The 20942-nt window shown below is 46.0% G+C and overlaps 1 protein-coding gene across 14 annotated transcripts in view; it reads right to left on the reverse strand.

The window, feature by feature from the left end:
* Positions 1-420: 420 nt before the first annotated feature.
* Positions 421-20942, reverse strand: part of ZNF532 (zinc finger protein 532) — a 107583-nt gene continuing 87061 nt past the window's right edge. For 10 of the 14 annotated variants that reach the window (XM_032422906.1, XM_032422903.1, XM_032422904.1 and 7 more), the window contains 3 exons: positions 6218-6330; positions 4068-4215; positions 1979-2473 (listed from right to left, as the gene is read on the reverse strand). In XM_032422906.1, coding sequence (XP_032278797.1) covers positions 1979-2473; positions 4068-4215; positions 6218-6330 — 756 coding nt within the window. Of the gene's footprint in view, positions 2474-4067; positions 4216-6217; positions 6331-20942 lie in introns of all 14 variants that reach the window. The other 4 variants (XM_032422909.1, XM_032422908.1, XM_032422894.1 and 1 more) reach the window with 2 other exon arrangements.

Raw genomic sequence — 20942 nt, forward strand, 5'->3', positions numbered from 1 at the left:
AGGGCTTAGGCAAAGAACTGAATCTGAGCTCAGCTTCCTCAACTGTAAAACTAGACTATTTTAAGACCCGTGCAGCCCACCACACAGGTTTATTGCAAGGTTAAAATGCAGAAACACATGAAAGTGCTATGAATACAACTTAGAGTAATACAAGTATAAATATAACAAGTAACAGCAATTGAATTTCAAGTGTAGGAATACTTTATCACGCCCTTGCATTATGCCCATGAATTGATGGGAGTTGACGAGAAAGTGACAGAAGAGCTGATTGCTCATGAGAACGAATACGCCGTTCTTCGGGGGGGAGGGAGGGGGGAAGAATTCTGCAATATCCTGTAGCCTGTCCCTGCCATTAATCACTTCCTCAACTTCACGGAGATGTCAGAACCCACCATCAATAACTCTCACAAAAGCACAAGGGCTAATGTCCCACGTTTATTTACACATGAAATGTGTTTAATACAGTTATGACGGATGTAGTGCATAACACCTGACAGCAGCAAGACCTTTTGAGGAACCGAACGTTGACTACAGTATATCATGCAAGTATCTATATATACACAAATGAATTTCTTTTCTTTAAAAAAAAAAAAAAAGTACAAAACATGTTTTAGGGATAAATACAAGATATAAAATGCCAAAGAAAACACAAAAAAACCAAAAACTGAAAAATAGAGAACTCTCCCAGAGAACTATAAACGGAAGGGACAGAGCAGCAGCCCTGCTGCGTTTCGATGAAGCAGAACTCCTGATATTGAAGATACTTATTGAAACGACCGAACTGAAGCCTGGTGGCTCAGTGCGTGACCGCCCGGCCAATCGCGACCCGCACTTGCTGCATTGATAGGTCGGTGGCAGAAGTTGTGCATTCCAACTCCAAGTACCAGAACGTTTGGCAGTAGCACCCAGAACAGGAAACGCCAACTCTTTAGACAGCAAAGGGTTAAGTCAACTGTGATTTCTTTTTTTTTTTTTTTCCTGTCAAGAGCCAGAGAAATACTTGATATTTTTAGTTGTGTCTTGGTAAGAGTTAATAAATTACATGACAAAATACTCGACTGTAGAAATCTGTTGGTCTAACTACAGATGTGTGACTTTTATAGTAGTCCAGCCCTTTTGTGACTTGACCTTGTGCTCTTTCGGCCAGCCTTGCAAAATCCGCCCAGAAAACCACCGGCCTCTGGGTTCTCCCTTTGGAATGCCCTTCCTTCCCCATTCTACCGTGGAATTAGGGAAATGCACGCTCCTTCCTGGCGTTCTGGCCGAAGTTTTTAATCCGCCGCTGGGGAAGAAGCTACCTGCAGGGCTGGTTTCAACACCGTTTGGCGTGGCCTGGAAGAAAACGCCACGTGCTGGGGTGCAGTGACACGTCGAGGTGCACTCACCGACTCGGAGCAGGCACGTTGAGGGTAATGCTAAGACACTTAAAAGTCCCTAGTGTTTTTGAGACCACAATACCTACAATTTATGTAGTGAATTCTAAAAATTAAAAACACTAAAAAAGGCATTATCTTAGCCTGGAATTAGTAACCCATTCAAATCGGTAACATACAAAATGGTTTATTTGAATTCAGGAACTGCCCCTGTTACTAAGAACTCTGTTTTAAAAGAAACAGTACAAAAAGAAAAACTCTAACCCAGAAAAAAAAAACAACAACAATAAACAAAAGACACCAAAAAACCAAAAAAAGGAAAAAAAAAATAAAACCTCAAAACATTTTCCACTAAATACTGATACAAACATGTAACAAAGAGTATAAAAAGTTATTCATTTAAATATATACAAACTCTTTTAAACTCAAATACTGTTTTAATACTTATCGAGGATATACACGACGAGGTGAAGGTACACTCAGAGAGAATATATTGCAACAGCCTAGACAGTACTGTTAACTCTATTATACTGCAAACTTTTTGTAACAAAAATGTCTCTTTTTTTCCAATGTGGACAGGGATTTTCCTTACGGAAGGGCTGTGGCTATTTCTCGGCTGAGCTCGCTCTCTTGGATTTAATGAAGGCCATGCCGTGTGTCCGCATGTGAGCATTTAAGGCAGCTTCAGTTTCAAACGTTTTTGCGCACACTTTGCACTTTCGGTCTGACCCCGCGCCGTCGGGCGACTCGTCCTCGGGGCTCGGCTTGTTCTCCTGCTGGTTCTCTTCCCCGGCCCCGTTCTGCTTGGACACGGGCTGGGGCTCCTTCAGCTTGTGCACGATGAACAGGTGCCTGGACAGGGACACGTGCGACGTGTAGCAGAGGCCGCACTCCCGGCACTGGTAGGAGGAGCCGTCCGACTTGTGTTGAGGGATGTGTTCGTGGAACTGCAGTAGGTTTTCGGTGGTGAAGCCGCACACGGCACATTTGTGAACCTTGAAAACGTTGATCTTCAGCTTTTTCAGTGGTTGGGTAATTGCCCCTCTGGGAGGTCTGAACTCTAAAACTGGTTCTTCCAACTTCCGCTTGGGGCTGGGAACCTTGGAGAGAAAAAAACAAAGCGGACGACACAAGTGAAAATGGTTCTGCCCCGCGGGTGATCCATACCCGGTTCTCCCCGGGCCTCAGAGCTGCGAGGGCAGCGAGGACTGTGGGTTTCGGGATTCGGGGTTTCCTACAGCTGCGTGTCTGCCCCCCCAACTCCTGCTCCCCCGGGGACTCCGCCTTTCACCTGCTCCACACACGGGACCCGAGCTCCTGCGTTCCCAGGCACCTTGGCAGCCGCGGGGCCCAGGAGCGGACAACCGAGTCCCCGCCTCCCCGGAATGTGGGCTCCGACGGAGCGGGATGGAAAACCACAAGCCAGGAGATCGCCGTGGGTCGGACCCCCAGAAAACAAAGCAAGGCGTGGAATGGGGATGGCACGCGGAGGCGGGGGGTTTGTGAAGCTGCCCAGCACAGACAGGGATGGCCCTGGGGACCGTGGCACCTGAACCGAGGCCTGCTGCGGGGAGGGCGGGGGTCCAGGCTGGGAGCCCAGGCAGCAGCTGGCCTGGGGGCCCGAAGGGAGGCCGGAGGGGCTGCAGCAGAGCGAGCAGCTGTGCAGAGAGGACGCAGGGGGGCGGGCAGGGAAATGTCGGGGCTTCGCCTCTTCTGGGACTGGCCCGGAAGCCGCTGGAAGGCCCCCCAGCTGGTCCAGTTGCCGAGCTCCCCTGCACACTCACTCCCCTTCGGCACACGGCTCACCCACCGGCCATGCTTTTCTCCTTCCTTTCCAGCTTTCTAAGTCTGACCCCTCACACTTCCAGCTCCCCGAAAGTCCAAGCCGCGGGGACACTCCCTCCTCCGTGCTCGGTGGCCCATCTTTTCTGCCCCGTTGACAGGGCACCACTCACACACAGCGCCTGAAGCTGCCCCTGCACAAAGATTCTTCAATCCCGTCCCAACCCCCCACCCCCATCACTCGAGGGGAAAAGATTACAATTCAATGCGACTCCTGTCGGACTTGTATTCTGACTAGGATTCACTCAATGATTCACTCCGGGAATGCACACACAGGCTGTCACCCAGGTACATTCCAGATGCAGCCCAGTGCCGACGACAGCAGACTCTCCCTAAGCGTCTGCCGGACTGCTCCCTCCTCGAACAGCACTTGGCACCCACATGCCTGATACACGGGTTAACATATATACTGTTGTCTGAGTCAGGTTCACTACCCACTGACCTGAGGACAAGGCAGAGATTTGTGATTTTATTTTTCACTATTACAAAGTGAAACGAAGACGAATCTCTTCATTTTTATTAGGTACCTTTCACAACCGATATACTGCCAACAAGAAAGAACCTAGCTTTCTACACCCCTTCTGGCTAAGAGACCGTTTACGGGAGTCCACACAAAATTCTGTAATGTATATACGTAAGTAGATCCCTCAGGCTGTTTCTGGAAAGAGACAAAAGAAACTTAACACCTTTTAGGAGCAAGATGAAAGATCAGAACGGCGTGAAGGGAGGTGACCTATTATTTTATACCTTCATGCATAGGATCGGATTTAGAAAAATCTACAGTGAAGAGCACGAATGGAAAAAGCAAGTCAACACAATGTCACTGTAAAGAGAACACCTGCAATGTTTGACCTTGGGATCTTCTTTTATTTCTGGTTCCTCCTCATTGGTGGCTTCTGTCATTTCTTTCAGGTCAGGATCCTTGATCCCGTGCATGAGCTGGATATGCTTCTCCAGCATCAGCCGTTTGGTAAAGGTGCGTCTGGACTCGGGGCAGTGTCTGTGGAGCAAAGACAAGGAGGTCACCTGCCTGCGGGAGTAAGCCACGCTCAAGACACGCTCGTCAGGGGAGGCCTCCCCCAGCCAGCAGGACGCTCCGGGGGGGCAAGACGATCCGCATGAATACCAACGGTCTACAATGAAACAGCAGTTTCGCTATGGATCGCGGTTTCCAAATCTGTGAGCAAAATTTTTGTGGTTTTTGTAAAAGGCTTTCTTTCTGTCACTTTTTTGTGTCCTTATGGGACCAGCCTAATTCGGTTCAGATGGAGTATGTCTCGTCTAGGTTTGGTTAAGGTATTACTTAATTTATAATTCTAGAGAGCTTTAATTTTTAAATGGAGAAATATCAAATTTCTAAAGTTTTCTTTACAATGACTCAGTGTTCTCTCAGAATTTATGTCATAAGAGATACTTTAGGATGAGAAAAGTCCCTCCCTGATTCCTTCCCGCGGATGTTAGTTATTCCTGTCCACCTGCCGTAACAGAGAAGACAGGGTATCTAGCCCCGTCAAATTCCTCACCAAGGCACAAACATGGTATCACAGGGTTAAAATGTAGGAAACTGAACAGACATCCACCAAAACAGGTCAATCTTTTAAGCTTTCACTTCACCTTGTGTGTGTGTGTTGAGGGGGGATCCCAAACCTGCAGATTATGGACAGTTTTTCCTTTAGAAGATATGGGTTCACCATTTTCTTAATGAAACGGACAAAAGGAAAAAAGTTAACGACCATGGTGACTATGGACGCTGTAAGGCAGATAAGAAAACCGCTGCAGTGAATGAGCGTGAACAGCACCTCGAGGTCTTGTGCAGAATCAGAAGGGTTCTGGACATTCTGTAATGACTGGCCCCACACCCTGATGATTTTGTGTTCGAGACCTGCTACGGGGCAGCATCGGGAGCCAGCACCAACACCAAAGAATAAAGGAAACCAGCCGGACAACCGAGCATCGCTCGGCCTTACAGTGACTCCCAAGAGAAATACACAAACCTAGCTGAGGAAGGACAAAGCCATACCAGACTCTCAGCCAGAGCTTCCTTCTAAGTTCTCCGATCCTCTCAATGCAGTCTCACACGTGCAGGCCTTAGTCACAGAATGTTCTCATCTCACCAGAATCACTCCCAGCTTCAGTTTCACCGAAGGAGAGTCGCTGTCCCAGTTTCCCTACCCGAGAAACTTTCCCTGGCTAACCGAGAACACCGAAGCCCCGCCAAACTTACAGCCAACCTTCACGAGCGTCCCGAGCCGCACCATACCCTGCGCCCTGCTCTGATCATGCCACACGATACACGCAGCTACACGGCTTGTGTGCCTGTTAGTCTTCCCTTTTACGAGAAGTGCCTGACAGTAAGTAACCCTGTTGTATCAATTCACCCCCGCCCCGAGGCACGCTCTGGTTGAGGGGGTGATAAAGCTTTTCCACCAAGGCTATAACAAGTTCTGATTCTCATATACAATGAAGGAGCTCGTGGCTGTCCAGAGTGGCTCGACCATCCACTCGGCGTCCTCGCCCACTCAATTCCTTGAATTTGGTCTCTTAGCCAAAAGTGTGTGCCGAGAAAAGGCCACTCTGCATTAGAGAGAGAGGCCAGCCAGGACTGACTCCATGACCAGGCCCTATCAGGGTCTGCTCTGAACCAATCAACTGGACAATCAAACTGCCAATGAGTGTTGGCAACTCCCTGGGCATAAAGTGACCAAAAAGCATCTCATTCAAATGTGCACCTGCAAATCAATCACTTCTCCAAAATGCTCACGTACCTCTGGACAACAGGTAAGGGCCCAGGAACGTACACAGGGTAGGCAAGAGGCTACTGCTGTTTACTTTACTATTTTTTAAGTGTTACAACCCATTCAAGAAAACAGAATATAGCCGAAAACTGAAAATCTATGAACTACAGCAGAGAAATGGAAGTTAATGGCAACATATGAAAAATCTAGGAGAAGTTCCCGCCTTCTCCTTTCGCTGTGCTTCCCACATTAGAAATCACGACTTACGAGCAGGTATAAACTTTCCTGATGCCTTTGTGCTTGATCCGATTGTGACGGCACAGGCTGTGTGAGGAGCTGAAAGATTTGTCACACTGGCGGCAAGGGTGTTTTTTCATTTGCTTCATTAGGAGAAAAGAGATAGAGAGTCACTTAAGAGAACAAAACCAGAATCGCTTTAAAAATTAAGAATGCTTTCATAATAGTTTGAGTTATAATAACCAATAATGTTTAAGCAATACAAGGACAAAACCAAAAGACTCTTCTTAAAATGTAATAAAAAAGAAGGGCAGGGCTGGGGTAACCACGAAGGGGCTAATTAATTTCTAGAGAATGGGAGAAACGTTATCCTAAGAATAAAATATTACATTTTTTTCTCAAAACACTTAACAGTGTTGATTCAACAGAAACCCACGGATATGTGAAAACATTAAATTTTCTTTGCAAAGGAGATATAAATGGTATTTTTAACATTTCAGACAGCAGACACTATATGAAAACATAATGCTTCAATAAATACCAAATAAAACCACTACTTAATTTGCTATAGATCCAGAAAGAACATTAACTTATCCAGTGCACCATTTTAAATGAAACCTCTAGCTGATTTTAAACATTTTGACTTTCCCCCTGCTGATTAATTATTCCTACCATAAGGGAAGAGTTTTCCAAAAGGCCTTTTGAATAATACCATTTAGTTATTTCAAGAACACAAGAGTTTGAAACCACCTGATGGAGGCTCCCCTAGTGTATGCAGCATGCAAGCTTGTGTGCGTGGAGGCTGGGGGACAATGAGAGAGCAAGAGATCTAAAAGTCAACATTAAAAGTGACTTTGGCTATGACATACTTGTGTTAATTCAACAGATTCTCATGTGGGACCTTTCTTTGGGTACAATATGCACTGCAGTCTGGAATCAGACAATGTCGTTTCACAAGGAAATTAGATCAAGAAATAACTGTCAGCCTTGTGAATGGAACATTTGGCTAAACCCTCCTTAAAAATAAGGCTGAAGTAGAAACAAGATCTCATATGAAATAACATTACTATTTTTGGCAATAAGAAGAGATAAGCAAGCAATTGTGGGCTAAGTGATTAAAGAAATGAGAAATATTTTTAAACAATGTTTTTATACTAATCACCTGACAAACATGCCCTTATTCAAACTGGTTAAGCAAAACTATTTAAGTGGTTGAGCTTGGCTCTGGAGACCCAGAAATGGGTTGGCGCCTCGTCTCTACCGCTCACAAATCGAACCGTGTGATCCTGGGAAGGTTTCTCCATAAACATCCACTCCCCAAACTGAGAGTTGGGGATCACCACAGTGCCTACCCTCAGAGGGTGCTGAGAGTAACGGGGGGGGGGGGGAATGAAAGAGTCAGCACAGTCCTTGGGACAGAGAAATCCTCAATAAATACTCTTTTATGAATAATAATAAAGTTACATATCAAGTTTCAGTTTAAGAGTGGAAAATACTGGGGCGCCTGGGTGGCTCAGTCGATTAAGTGTCTGCCTTCGGCTCAGGTCATGATCCCAGGGTCCTGGGATCGAGCCCCGCATCGGGCTCCTTGCTCAGCAGGGAGCCTGCTTCTCCCTCTCCCTCTCCCCCGCTTGTGCTCTCTCGCTCTCTCTCTGTCAAATCAATAAATAAAATCTTAAAAATGAAAAAAGGAGTGGAAAATACTGTCTTTTAAATAAAACGTATCGGTCTGCAAGTGCTCAAAAACCTAGACAGAGGCAAAGTAGGACGTTTCTTCTCCATGCTAAAGATGGAAGTCATAGGACTGCTTTTCTCGTTCTCCTAAGCGTACGATCTGGGATATTATGAGAATAATATCGGGGGGGGAGGGGGGACCACAAAGCGAATAGCCAACTAATGCTTCAGAGCCATGCTATCTCTTTTCCCAAAGGTATTCCTTCATAAAAATCTTGATCACATAATACAGATAGATAATCCCTAGTCTCTTGGATTAGCATTTATGTAGCCAGAGAATAAGAGGTTTCTTCAGAATAAAGCTTTAAGAACAGTCATGAACAGTCCTACGTTTCAAAAAAGGTATTGAAATATCTATTAATATCTAATTCCTGCAGAATTTTGTATCTATAAGATGGACAATGTTAAGATCCTGGAAGAGTCAAAACACAAGACATTTTTGTAAATGCAAGACAGTTACAGCAAATCACCATAAAACAAGCAGAGAACGGACATACAGCTTTCTAATCATACAACAGGGCAAGAGGCCTCAGAGGAATGCAAACTGGATTTTCCATGAAGATGAAGGGTTTGAAATTCCATTTCTTGTTCTGGTGTCATTATATTAATATCAAATCAAAATTTTAATAGAGAAATATCAGTAAAGAAATCCTCAGAAGGTAATAAATTAAATGAAGAGCAGCTTAGCTGAGTCAGTAATTACTATTTTCAAAAAGAGTTGACAATGTGTGAGATACTTTTCTTTTCCAACGTCTTTATGAAAAAATGCAGAAATGAGCTGTGCAATCCCCAAACAATGGAGCAGGGTTTCAAAATCAGTGGCGACAAGAAAATCACAGGTTTAAACACCAGTCTCCAGATCAGACCTGCCGTGTTCCCATTACCTAAGAAAACAAATGACTTCCTTCTTTGTTAAATTTTAAATACTAACTTATTCAAGGGTGCTTTATCTAATTTATTTTCCTAACTTCTATCTCTTCAGTATTATAATAGTTCCTACTGCCACTTTATGACACAGAAAGCAATTTTTATCAGCCAAACAAAAACGGAAAAAACAAAACAAAACAAAACTGTACTGAAAAAGCATAAAGTCTATTGTCATTCGGTTTTCAAGACTGTTAAGGTCATGTACTTCCTCCTGGCTCCAGCAGCACAAGCTGAGATTGAGGGAACTAGGGCCCTGCGGGGACTTCTTATAGTTAGGTTTTCCTACTCAATTATGAATTATTTTGTTTTTAAATAGAACTCTTTAAAGAAGTAGTGAAAGGATAGCTGGGAGGGTCTGAAATTTTTTGAAAACTTTAAATACCAAATAAAGCAAATAGTTGGGTACATTTCCTAAACTTTCTCCCTAATCTCCAAGTTTTGACTCTTTTACCTTCACATTCTTTAGGAAAGAAAGCATCAGCTCCTCTTAGCAAATGCCTTTGCTCTGAGTGCCCTAGCCTTGGGCTCAAGGTCTGGGCTCTGGGATTTACAATGCCTCTCAAGGCCATTCTTTCTGGATGGCACTTGGTGATTGTGTTTGGACTGCCACGGGCTCACAGAACCAGCTATTTCCCATTCTGATAACTAGTCCCTTCTTGTGTTTTGGCTTGAAGCCCTCTTTCTGTTTCAGGTTGACTCTGAAGAAGTAGAGGGAGACATCCCTCTAGCCAGACATGCACTTGGCCTTATCCTGAGATTCCTGCCTCCATGAGGTTATCTGCCTCCCATCGACATGCAAAGAGCTTCCTCAACTACCATCACACATCCAGAACCCACGTCCCACCCCCGGATTTAAGATGAAAGGGAGCAGAATTATTCCCAAGCCATGCTGACACACACTTTCAGCTCTATCATAAACACTTCCTATGAAAAAGGAAAACCCCAACCACCTGTATAAACTTCAACCTATCACAGCAGTAATCCCACAGGACAGAACTCCTAAAACTGTGGACCTTTTCACTTGGAAATCTATTCTACAGATACACCCGCACACGGCATGGTCAGTTCTGTACAACACGGTAATACACATATATCACAGGTCATAAATCACTGCACTACACAAAATCACGCCATATAAACCACAGGGCTTCCGGCAAAAATGAAGTTAGGGGCGTAGCACTCAAACCCTGTCAGTGACACACTTAATAAAAACGGTAGCATGGTGTCATGCAGGATGCCTGGGGAAGTGGGCACGGGAGGGTTGTGGCTTGTTGCGATTTTGTGAAGTGGAGAAAGGAGGGTTACCTGAGCTCAGAGGGTCAGAGGGAAGGTGTAACACCAGGTGTGGACCAGTGTGACTCAACGGGGAGATGAAGTCGCTGACGGCAGTCTGGGGGCAGTGCATGCATGTGTTTGGTGTATTCCTACACGACTCCATTCCACAATTTTCTGTGCTCACCTAGTGCTTCTCAGGGATGAAATCACACCTGCGCAAACTCAGAATTCATGTCAGGCTCCAACCGTTCCCCGAGAGATCAACAGCATTAGAACAGACCTGCTTTCAGCATAAGGGTTACGGCAGAACTGATGGTGTATGCAAGGTTATTTGGTGCAGCACTGCGTTTGACGGGAAAAAAGTCTGGCTCCACCAGGGGAGAACTGGTTAAATAAATTATACGCCCTCCTACAGCAACATTCTGGCCATGCAGCTGTGGGAAAGAATGGAAGACCTTGATGCGCTGATACGAAAAGAACTAGGACACACACTACATGGACAAGGGCCGGTGCAGAAAATTAGATTCATAAGCTGTGTTCTGCATGGGAAAGAAGTAAAAAAAAAAAAGAACATATATGCATCTATGATGATATCTGCATAGAGACACTTCAAGATACGTAAGACCCTTAGCGCTGGTGGGTGGCAAGGGTAGGAATAAGGCTTTTCGCCTTATTCCTTCATATTGTTTAGACTCTCGGAAAAGGTGGATATAGCCCATATCAAAAAAATTTTAAGTCAGGTATACTGAGGTATAGCTTACAAAATGTAAAATTCACTCTTTTTCACGTATAGTTCTATGAATTTTGACAAACAGATACAGTGGAGACACAGAGCAGTTCCATCGGCCCAAAAATTCCCACGTGCCCCTTTACAGTTCCTCCGCCCAGCTCTGGGCACCCACTGATCTGTCTTCCTTCCTATCCTCTTGTTTCGCCTCCTCCGTTTGTCACGTCAGTGGAACCATGTAGTACAGCACGCATCCTCGGAGTCTGGCTTCTGTCATGGGCATGACAACGCGTGCAGTCCATCCGTGCCGCTGAAGTTCACTGGCGGCCCATCCCCTCCCACCGTGGAGCAGGATTCCGCGCTACGGATCTGCTCTGCTCCGTTTATCCATGACCCAGGTGAAGGACATCTAGGTTGTTTCCAGCTTTTGGAACTTATGACTTAAAGCCCCTACGAAGAGGCACGTACAGGTTTTGGTGAGAACATGTGCTGAGTCACAGGGTAAAATAAACGAGAAACCGTCCACCTGTTTCCCAGCACGGCTGTCCGTGGCTTATCCTCCAGCAATGGAGGAGCAGTCCAGCTGCCCTGCCACCTTCCAGAAGTGGATGATGAGCCTCTCCTGTGGCCATCCTACAGGGCGCCTAGGAGTATTTCACTGTGGGGTTAATGTGCATTTCTCTGAGGACTAAAGGTGTTAACGTAAAAGATTTTCAGTGGATAAGACAAAACACCTACTTATATAGTGTACCTCTTCCTCCAAAGAAAAACCTGGAACTCTACAAGTTTCTGGTTTTTAATTTCTATTTCAGGAGGCATTTCAGTGCCCTGTAAGCCACCTTGAAAATAGACGCCGTAAATCACTCATCCCTGCATCCCTGGCGTTCAGCACACAGAAAATACTCAGTAAATGTTTATCGTGTGAATCAATCAAGGGAAGAATTACTGAAAACACAAGTATCTACTGGAAGAATATGAGCAGGTTCTACTAAGTAATCCTAGAGGAGCACATTTTGGATACCGGGCTGGACACGAGCAAGCACTGCTTGGTTTTGGAAGATGGGGCAGACGTGCGCATGTTTAAGGACTGATAAGAGCCTCTGGAAAAACTAAGGTATTGAGGACAGAAGCGAGAAAGGAGTCAGCGAGCAGGGAGAATTCAGACAGGAGGGGGACTTCAGACAGAGGGAAGAACAAGTCTTCTGTGGGACTAGAGAGAGGGCGCCATCCGTAGACAGGTGTACTGCTTATTACAGTCAGTGGGGCAGTGACAAAGGGACTGGAATATGGAAGGAACTCCTGCATAGCAGCTTCCATTTCGTTTTTCCTTTTTAAAGATCTTATTTATTTATTTGAGAGAGAGAGAGAGAGAGAGAGAGCATGAGCAGGGGGGAGCATCAGAGGGAGAGGGAGGCCCCCTGCTGAGCAGGGAGCCCGATGCGGGACTTGATCCCAGGACCCTGAAATCATGACCTGAGCCGAAGGCAGACACTTAACCAACTGAGCCACCCAGGCACTCCCAGCAGCTTCCATTTCAAAATGAAGTATATATGGTGCATCCGGGTAATGCGGCCTTCATCTTCTTTCTCTTACTGTTTCTGATTATAAAAATGACAAACACCTATTGCAAAATAAATGAGAGAATAGACTGCTTCGAATCTCACCGACTGCGGTAACTACTGTCAATTTCCAGCTATATATCCCTCCCATTTCTCTTCTGAATCCACATTCATGTGCATTTATAAGAATGAGTCTGTTATACATCTTAATCTGTGACCTGTTTTTCACACACAGCTACATATACTTTGATGTTTCTATGTTCTTAACACAACATAGTACTCTATTGTATAAATGGGCCACAATTTATTTAACTATCTCCCATTAATGATTTAGGTCGTTTCAAATCTTCAGTAATTATAGATAAAAATTTCTGTAGTCAAACGATTATTTCTGTGGTATGAATTTCTGAAAGACTTTCTAGTTTAGAAGCTGTCCTCAGGACTCTTTTACCAAAAGTCTTAGAGATCACCATTCAACTCTACCAAAATGGAAGGTAAAATATTGTATTGCACTTCAATCTTGTTTTTCCTCAATACCTAGGGATGCTGGACATCTATCCATACATTACTGAGCCACTTATATTTCCCTAGTGAACTGCCCGATCGTATCCTTCCTGCAGTTTTCTATGGAGTAAAGACAGAAAAGAATGGCAGGTGAGGAGGTCAGAGCAAGACCACACGCCTTGTGGACCACAGTGGGGACTCTGGGTCCTCCATGATGCAGGACTAAAGACACCAATGGGTCATTTATGAGAGCGATAGGAAGACACCAGTGGGTTTGAGCAGAGGACTAATATGATCAATATATTTTATATGGGTCACTCTGGCTGCCAAGTGTGGAAGCAAAGAACCAGTGTGGAGGCTGTCTGTAACAATCCAGGGGACAAAAGAAGTACTGTGGGTTTGGAAAGTAAAGGGCATGACAAATGACTGGATTTGGTATATAAAGGTAGATCTGTGGATGGGCTGAATGTGGGTGACAAAGAAGAGAGAAAAGGGGGTCAAGTATCACTCCAAATTCCTTGGCTGGGCAGTTGGTAGAACAGTTAACAGTTACTAACCAGGAAAGTAGGAGAGAAGCAGGTTTAGGGAAGGAAACGAACCAAGAATTACATTTTGGATACATTAAATTTAAGAAGCCCATTGGAGATCTAAGTAGAGATGCTAACTAAGCGGTTAGACTCAAGTCCGCAACTCCGGGGAGTGGTCTAGGCCATATGACAGAAATCCGTGAGTTGGCTGATTAGGGATGGCATTTAGAATCATGGGCCTGGATGAGAAGTTTCTGAGAATCAAGGGCACATCAACATTTACAGGCTGGAAAGAGGAGAAAGACCGAGAAGAGCTATCAGTGAGGCAGGATGAGAACCAAGAGGCCTAGCAAAGAAAGCACTTCAAGAAGGACCTAGCGGACAACTGCTTCGGATCAAAGGACAGCACTGAGAAAGCAGAGACCCCTGAGCCTGAGTCCCTCGATCTGCAGGGCTCGACGAGCAGTTTCTGTGGAGCAGTAACAGGAACACCTCAATGGGAGGGGGGGGGCGTGGGGAGCACAGGGATACAAAGCGATCTCAGGGACGTTCGCTGTAAAGGGAAGCAGAGGGAAAAGGCAGTAGGCAAGTGGGTTAGGAAGGTTGTTCAGTCAGGATAAGAGACACCACGGCGAACTTAAGGATTTTGAAAATGATCCGGGAAAAGCTGAAGATGCAGGGGAGAGTGGACGAGTATGGTTGTGAGGTCCTCCAATGGCCCAAGAAGGGGACTGGAGGGAGCACACAGGCAGAAGGGAGGGCCGCACGGGGACACAGAGTCACCCCTGTAACAGGAGAGGGCAGTGTATGCGCATACAGATGCAAAGGGGTCTTCATGCCTGTCTCTCCTTGGGTGTGAGGCTAAATTCAAATCTAATCCTCAGTCCACCATTCTTGACTACATTTCCTAGGGCTTCATACATGTTGCATTCAAAGCCACTCAAATTTACATCTTCTGAAGACAATGACGCATTCCTCCCTTGCCCTTTAAAGATAGCCTTCCCTCGGGGCGCCTGGGTGGCTCAGTCGTTAAGCGTCTGCCTTCGGCTCAGGTCATGGTCCCAGGGTCCTGGGATCGAGCCCCGCATCGGGCTCCCTGCTTGGCGGGAAGCCTGCTTCTCCCTCTCCCACTCCCCCTGCTTGTGTTCCCTCTCTGGCTGTCTTTCTCTCTGTCAAATAAATAAAACCTTTAAAAAAATAAAATAAAATAAAGATAGCCTTCCCTCTCCTTGAGGCCCATTTGAACCCTTGGGCCCCTTCGGCCAGCTCGCCTCTCAGCCCCCTGGTGGCCTCCCTGACCTGTCCGGCCACAAGCTTCTCCTTCCCTCACTCATACCCCACACAGCTACCCAAGCACACCACTGGAAACACACATTTCATTATTCCGCTTCCTGCAGAAAACCCATCTCCTGTTCTTTGTACCTTCAAGGGCTAAGGTCTTTGGACTTGCCTACCTCGCCAATCCCAACCTCCCACCACACCCTTCCAGGACGTCACGCTCCAGAACAACTTGTTGGCAGTCACTTAGGATGTCATGCTCGTCTGTACCACACCCATACTCTGCTCGTACACTGGGTGAATTCCACCCGTGCATCCTCCAAGTACCTACTTAGGTAGCATTTCTTCTGTGAAGCCTTCCCTGGCATCTCCCAGCCTCCACCAATTCCCCAAGAAACACTGATGCTCAAATCCCTGCTTCCTTGTGCTTCAGATGCAACTCTAATCCTTCTTTTCCACGGATCACATGCAACTTTAATTTTTAATTTCACTCTGCCCTTTTAAGCCTGTGCTGTATTTTATTGCTCACTCTATTCACAGAGCCTCAGAAATCCTGAGCTGAAATCTGAACTGGAAGCACCTTTCCCTTAGTTTTGATTACATACCGCCTTGTGATTCCTCTAAGACCCACACTAGCTGCAGGTTTTTAAATATTTATGCTTTCTTTTTATACCCAACTGTAAGCATCTGCAGGGCAAGAATTATATCATTTGTTCTCCACCATAACATATGCTGTGCAACTTTGTAAATATTTATAGAATATTGAAAAAAAAGGTACACACAGAAGAACAAACATGATGAAAAGTTAAACGTTCCCGAAGTACGAATGAATGGGCCTGTTCCAAATAGTTTCAGAATAGTGCCTCACTCCTGTAATATGCAAGTGCCCAGACAAACCAAAGACTGAAAAAGAGAAACAAACAGTATAGATTGATAACCTGAACAGGTCAAAAAAATCTGTAGTCTACTATGTCTCCTATAAAATAAATGAGCTTTTCTATAGAATAGAAATGTACTAAGATTACATATGAATTATAACCCAAGAAACTTGCTTTTAAAAAAAGGAATTCACTGAAGAAATATGTAACATCCTTAGCATATGTATTAAATGAATAAAGGTTTAATTTTCACTGAGAGGTTCTGAAACTTTTGACCAGGATATATATAAAAAAGTAACACTTCATAGGCATTTCATTGTCTTCATCTATTCATTTTAGATCCAGATATCGTCAGTATGTGCCCACAAAACTGGGAACTCCCTTTCCGTTTGCACAAATACCACCTACAGTTATAGAGGGTAAGTCGTAAGAAAGCAAACCCGCTTACCCAAGCCACCCACATTCTCCTAGAAAAATGGCCTTTACACAGGTAGGCAGCCTTCCCCTAAGTGTGGAATACTGTGGGTCGTAAATTCTACAGTCCTTACTGAGAATTTAATATCTAGGACACAAGCGAGATCTTCTGGTCTCACTACATCCAAGAATATACAAATAAATGGGTAGTCAGCTGAGCACAGCATAGGAAACTCAGACTACATATGTCTGAAATCATCTAGAAAAACAATCTCTGAGTACTGAACCATCCAAGTTTCTACAAATTGGAACGGAGTGGTTTTGGGGAAATATTTAAACACAGAGTATAAATTTAGACCAGAGGTTGGCAGACGTTTTCTGTAAAGGGCCAGACAGTAAATATTTTAAGCTTTGCAGGGCCATAAGTCTGTTGCAACTACTCAACTGTGCCTTGCAGTTCAAAAGCAGCCACAATGATACATAAATGAGTGGGTGTGGCTGTATTTCAATAAATTATTTACAAAATGGGTGGCCAGCCTGTGAACCATAGTTTGAGAACCCTGATTTAGACCACTGTCTCACACTCTTCTAGAAAACATAGCTAAGTCTCAGTAAGTCAGAACCAAATCTATTTAACAGAGTAGGTAATCAATCCAGGAAAAAACAAGCTGTAACTATAAAGGGTTTGTTTTTCATAGGACACGCTCAGAATACGTCCTGAGTACCACCAGGATCACAGTACTGTGTCTAGATCACTGAGATCACAGCTTTGAAATGGTGTTCCTAAGGACAAATATGTGCTAGTTGCTATGCTTGCTTAAAACAACAACAAACAAGGGACACCTGGGTGGCTCAGTCGGTTAAGCGTCAGACTCTTGATGTCGGCTCAGGTCACGATCTCACGCTGGGCATGGAGCCTGCTTAAGATTCTCTCTCCCTCTGCCCCTCCCCCAGCTTGCACAGGCTTGTGCACACTCTCTCTCTCTCAATAAATAAACAAATCTTTAAAACAACACACAAAACCAGTCTTCTATCTTTCTGGTTATAAGACTATCTGGTGTGCTGATGACATCGTACAACCGAAAAAGTAAGACACAGAGCTGTGATCGAGGCAGAATAACGCAAGGCCAAACCCACAGCAGACTGGAAAGAAACGTGTCCCACCACAGTCTCTGTGCCGAGAGCCACGTCAGACCCGGGGGCCGGGCAAACGGAAGGTGCTGAGCGAAAGGCTGACACTCTAACAAAGGTGCTAGGACCATGGCAACGAAACTCCGAAATGCCTGGTGGGGTGTCGTGGGGTCACCACGGGCACGGGTCAGCCTGGGACCTCTGTGTCTACCTCCACTGACTGGTGGGGACATGCAGTGGAGCTTTGGGGGTCCTGTGTACAGACCCTAAACAGACCCCATGCCCCTTCCCTGTCAGGAGACTTGCTCGCCTCCATCCTCCTACACCCATTTCTTTAAAGGTCCTCCCACGGGCAATGCTATTATTTCCTATCATTCTCACCCACAATGAGAAAACCAGTAGTGATGGGTGCTGTGGGCTGTCGCGTCCACATTTCACCGACTTGGAGACATTCTGGAATCAAAGACCACATGAGTATGAAAACATCTTTGCTACCAATTTCTTCCGGGTCTGGTCTAGCTTCACTCCCCTTCTTCTACTTAAAAGGGTTTGTCCCATCATCTCAGCCTCTTTGGTTCCTCAAATACATGCCGCCTATAGATGGGTGACACGTTATTTCCCTATTGTTTCTGTTCTCAGAGAATCCAGTCCTTAAGAGGGGACCACAAGAAAGAATATATAGAATGTTTTTTCCTTCTAATAACTTTTTTTTTTAAGATTTTTATTTATTTATTTGACAGAGAGAGACACAGCGAGAGAGGGAACACAAGCAGGGGGAGTGGGAGAGGGAGAAGCAGGCTTCCCGCTGAGCAGGGAGCCCGATGCAGGGCTCGATCCCAGGACCCTGGGATCATGACCTGAGCCGAAGGCAGACGCTTAACGACTGAGCCACCCAGGCGCCCCTAATAACATTTTTAATACCATCTTTTTTGCCCTTTTTATTTAAAAAGCAATCTAAATAGGAAAAAAGTCACCGTGAAAGGTATTTCCCCTGCAATCACTATAAAAGTACAAATATTACTACAGAATAAAAACATTAAAATATAGTGTCTGAAGACTTAAGTCAGCTCCTTCTGAGATTATTTCCACAAACCAAAAGATAAAAGAAACTAGACATTCCTCTTCAAGATAATCACTGGTTTTTATCAGATGATCTGTACAGACATCTGTAAATAAGCTCAAAAAGTAAACAAGCAAGCACAAAGCTCAAAAAAGCTACCATTAAAACCGACCGACGATGGGTGATTTTCTCCCTGGTTCCAGTCCTACGTCATACGTTAATCTTTCCAGCTGTCTAGCTTAACCGAATTGATGAGGTCCTGAGGCTGGGCACGATCAACTGCTCAGGCGGAAGGTCCGAGACCACGTGACCCCACAGTGTGCCGGCATGAGGACAAACGTCACGCAGCCGCTGAAAGGCTCTTCTGTGGGTGCCACTTGTGCCGCTTCCAGCTTTGCAATTCCTAGGCTCTGAGGGGCTCTGAAGAAAAAAGGCCTCTGTGTGCAGAGTCCCTCTTTCTTCCCTGACAGCCCTTCCAAATTCGTATGGGCAGCGTACACGGGGAAGTCATGGGGCTTGCTGAATTAATGAATTACAGAATCAGGCAGAATCTTCCTCCTTGCTCCAGTCTCGCCTGGGGCACCGGCTCTTCTTCTGCCAAACAGGAGTCTGTTCTCACCCCTAACCTGGAGACCCACACCCTGACCTCGGGGTGGAGGGAAGGACTCCTGGGTTCCAGCCCTCGGCACAAGTTAAAGTCTGAAAATGGCCCCGCAATCCTTCTGGGTCTGAAGTCTTCCTGTCTGTAAACTGAACTGAGTGGGGATTCGTGAGCTCTCAGTTCCTTTCTAGCGCCATTTTACGATTCCTTACTGTCAATAATAGCTAGAATGGCTTTTCTTTCCTTCGCCGCCCCCACTTGACGGTATGTAAAATTGTTTTCTGGTTGCTCTGGGCTTGGAGGGAGTATCAACTTAGAATCCTACGCTAAATTCTTAAAATCGAAAAATCTGGTCTACCACTTGGATTTAGGGATGTATTTTCCAAAAGAAATTAACAAATGCATGTTGCAATCCTGGATTGGGTCATAAAAGTCTACCCACATAATACAGCAGGTCCAAACACTGTACCGATGTTCTAAAGCCTAATGACCACGTTCAGCACTGACTGGACGAAGAAACCTAATCCCCGAGCAAATCTGGGAACTTCAAGTCATGGAAGAAACTACTCTCCTCCCCCAGCCCCATGGGCACAGGAAGGGACGGGGCTTTGACAGATAACAAGAGGAGGGGTTGTGGGGGACATCAGTCTGGGGCAGTGGAAGCAGACAGATGGAAACTGCTCGTCTGTGCCAGTGAGGGAATTAAGTCCCTGGCTGCAGGCGACGTTTTTCGTAAGAAATGTTCTTAAGCCGGCAAGGTCCGGTAACAGTGACCCAGAGCAGATGGGCTGGAGTCTCGTCTCTCTCCCGTCCGGCAGCAGCACCCGCCCAGTGTCAAGGGAGCTTTTGCCTCCTGAGCCTCGAGAGATAAACAGGAAAAGCCCGAGGAGAAAGTGTCCTCCTCAGACTCCAAAATGAGAGCAGGCCCCGTGGGCAATGCACCACAAATGCCCGAATGTCCGTAAACATCTTAAGTCACCGTGGTGGCGGGCAGCTTCCAGCTCAAACCAGTGACTGCGTGCGTGCCCTGCTGGGGGCTGACTTCTCAGAAGAGCGCCGTATGAGCTCTACTTCAAGTGCAGAGATACAACTCGGTGTCTGTAGCACCCGTGCTCTAAGTGATCTTCCAACACCTGTTTACTGAGCCCACACTGGTCCATTCCCTTTTGGGCCAGTAATTCTGGCCAAAGGCTTGCATCTGCCGGGCGGCACGGTAAAATTAAAGGTGCAATCTATGGCTGCAGGATGGAGGGAGGGTGATTGGCCCTCACTGAGGGTCCCAACAGCCTAAATAACCAGCCCCACACACCACGCGAGGCCCGCTGTGTACTTTCATTCATTCCGCAATATTGACCAGGCTCCTCCTTGTACTCACTGGGATTTCCCTGCCCTCAAGGAGATCACGGTGGGTTGAAGGCAGAAAAAAATAAAGACAGGATTCCCACATTAGGTGTCATGACCACAGCAGTCACAGGTGCGTGGAGGAATACGGAGGGGGCGCAGCAGGCTCGGGGCACTTTGGGGCACTGCTGGCCACGACCAGCTGAATCCGGACGGGAGCCAACCAGGCAATGACGTGAGGAAGAACCAGTGTATGTGAGGGCCCACGGGCAGCTCTCTGTGGCTGGAGCCACAAGGAAAGGCACGGCGGAGTGGGTACGGAGAAGGCCCACGTGAGGAGAAGGGCTTCGGCTCCACCTTAAACACACAGGGAGGGTCCACCCAGGACAGACGGACTTGTACTCCGAAGAGATCACGCCGGCAGCTGAGTGGGGGTCTACCCTCCATTACCTGCTGGTGGGTCTAATCTCTGGGGCTCTGATCACAGGGCAGCTGGTCCTGGCAGGCACCCTCCACCAGGAACGCCCAGCAGCTCCGGCTCCAGCCCCACCAGTGCCTAAATCCTAACAGGCTTTCAGAGGCAAGCCCACTGGTCTGGTTACTGGGACTCAAGACATTTACACATCTGCCTACCACTCTGTATTATTTTCATTGTACATCCCTTGATTTGGGATTTTACACTTAATATCCAATGGGATGTGCAGTATCATGCCCAGGCCCACAGTGTAATCAGAAAACATGTACACCGTGGCAATAAGGGAAGTTAACAGAGAAGACGAGGTCTTTTTCTTAGACTACA

Source organism: Phoca vitulina, unplaced genomic scaffold (genome assembly GCF_004348235.1).
Source record: "Phoca vitulina isolate PV1807 unplaced genomic scaffold, GSC_HSeal_1.0 scaffold27, whole genome shotgun sequence".
Taxonomy (NCBI): domain Eukaryota; kingdom Metazoa; phylum Chordata; class Mammalia; order Carnivora; family Phocidae; genus Phoca; species Phoca vitulina.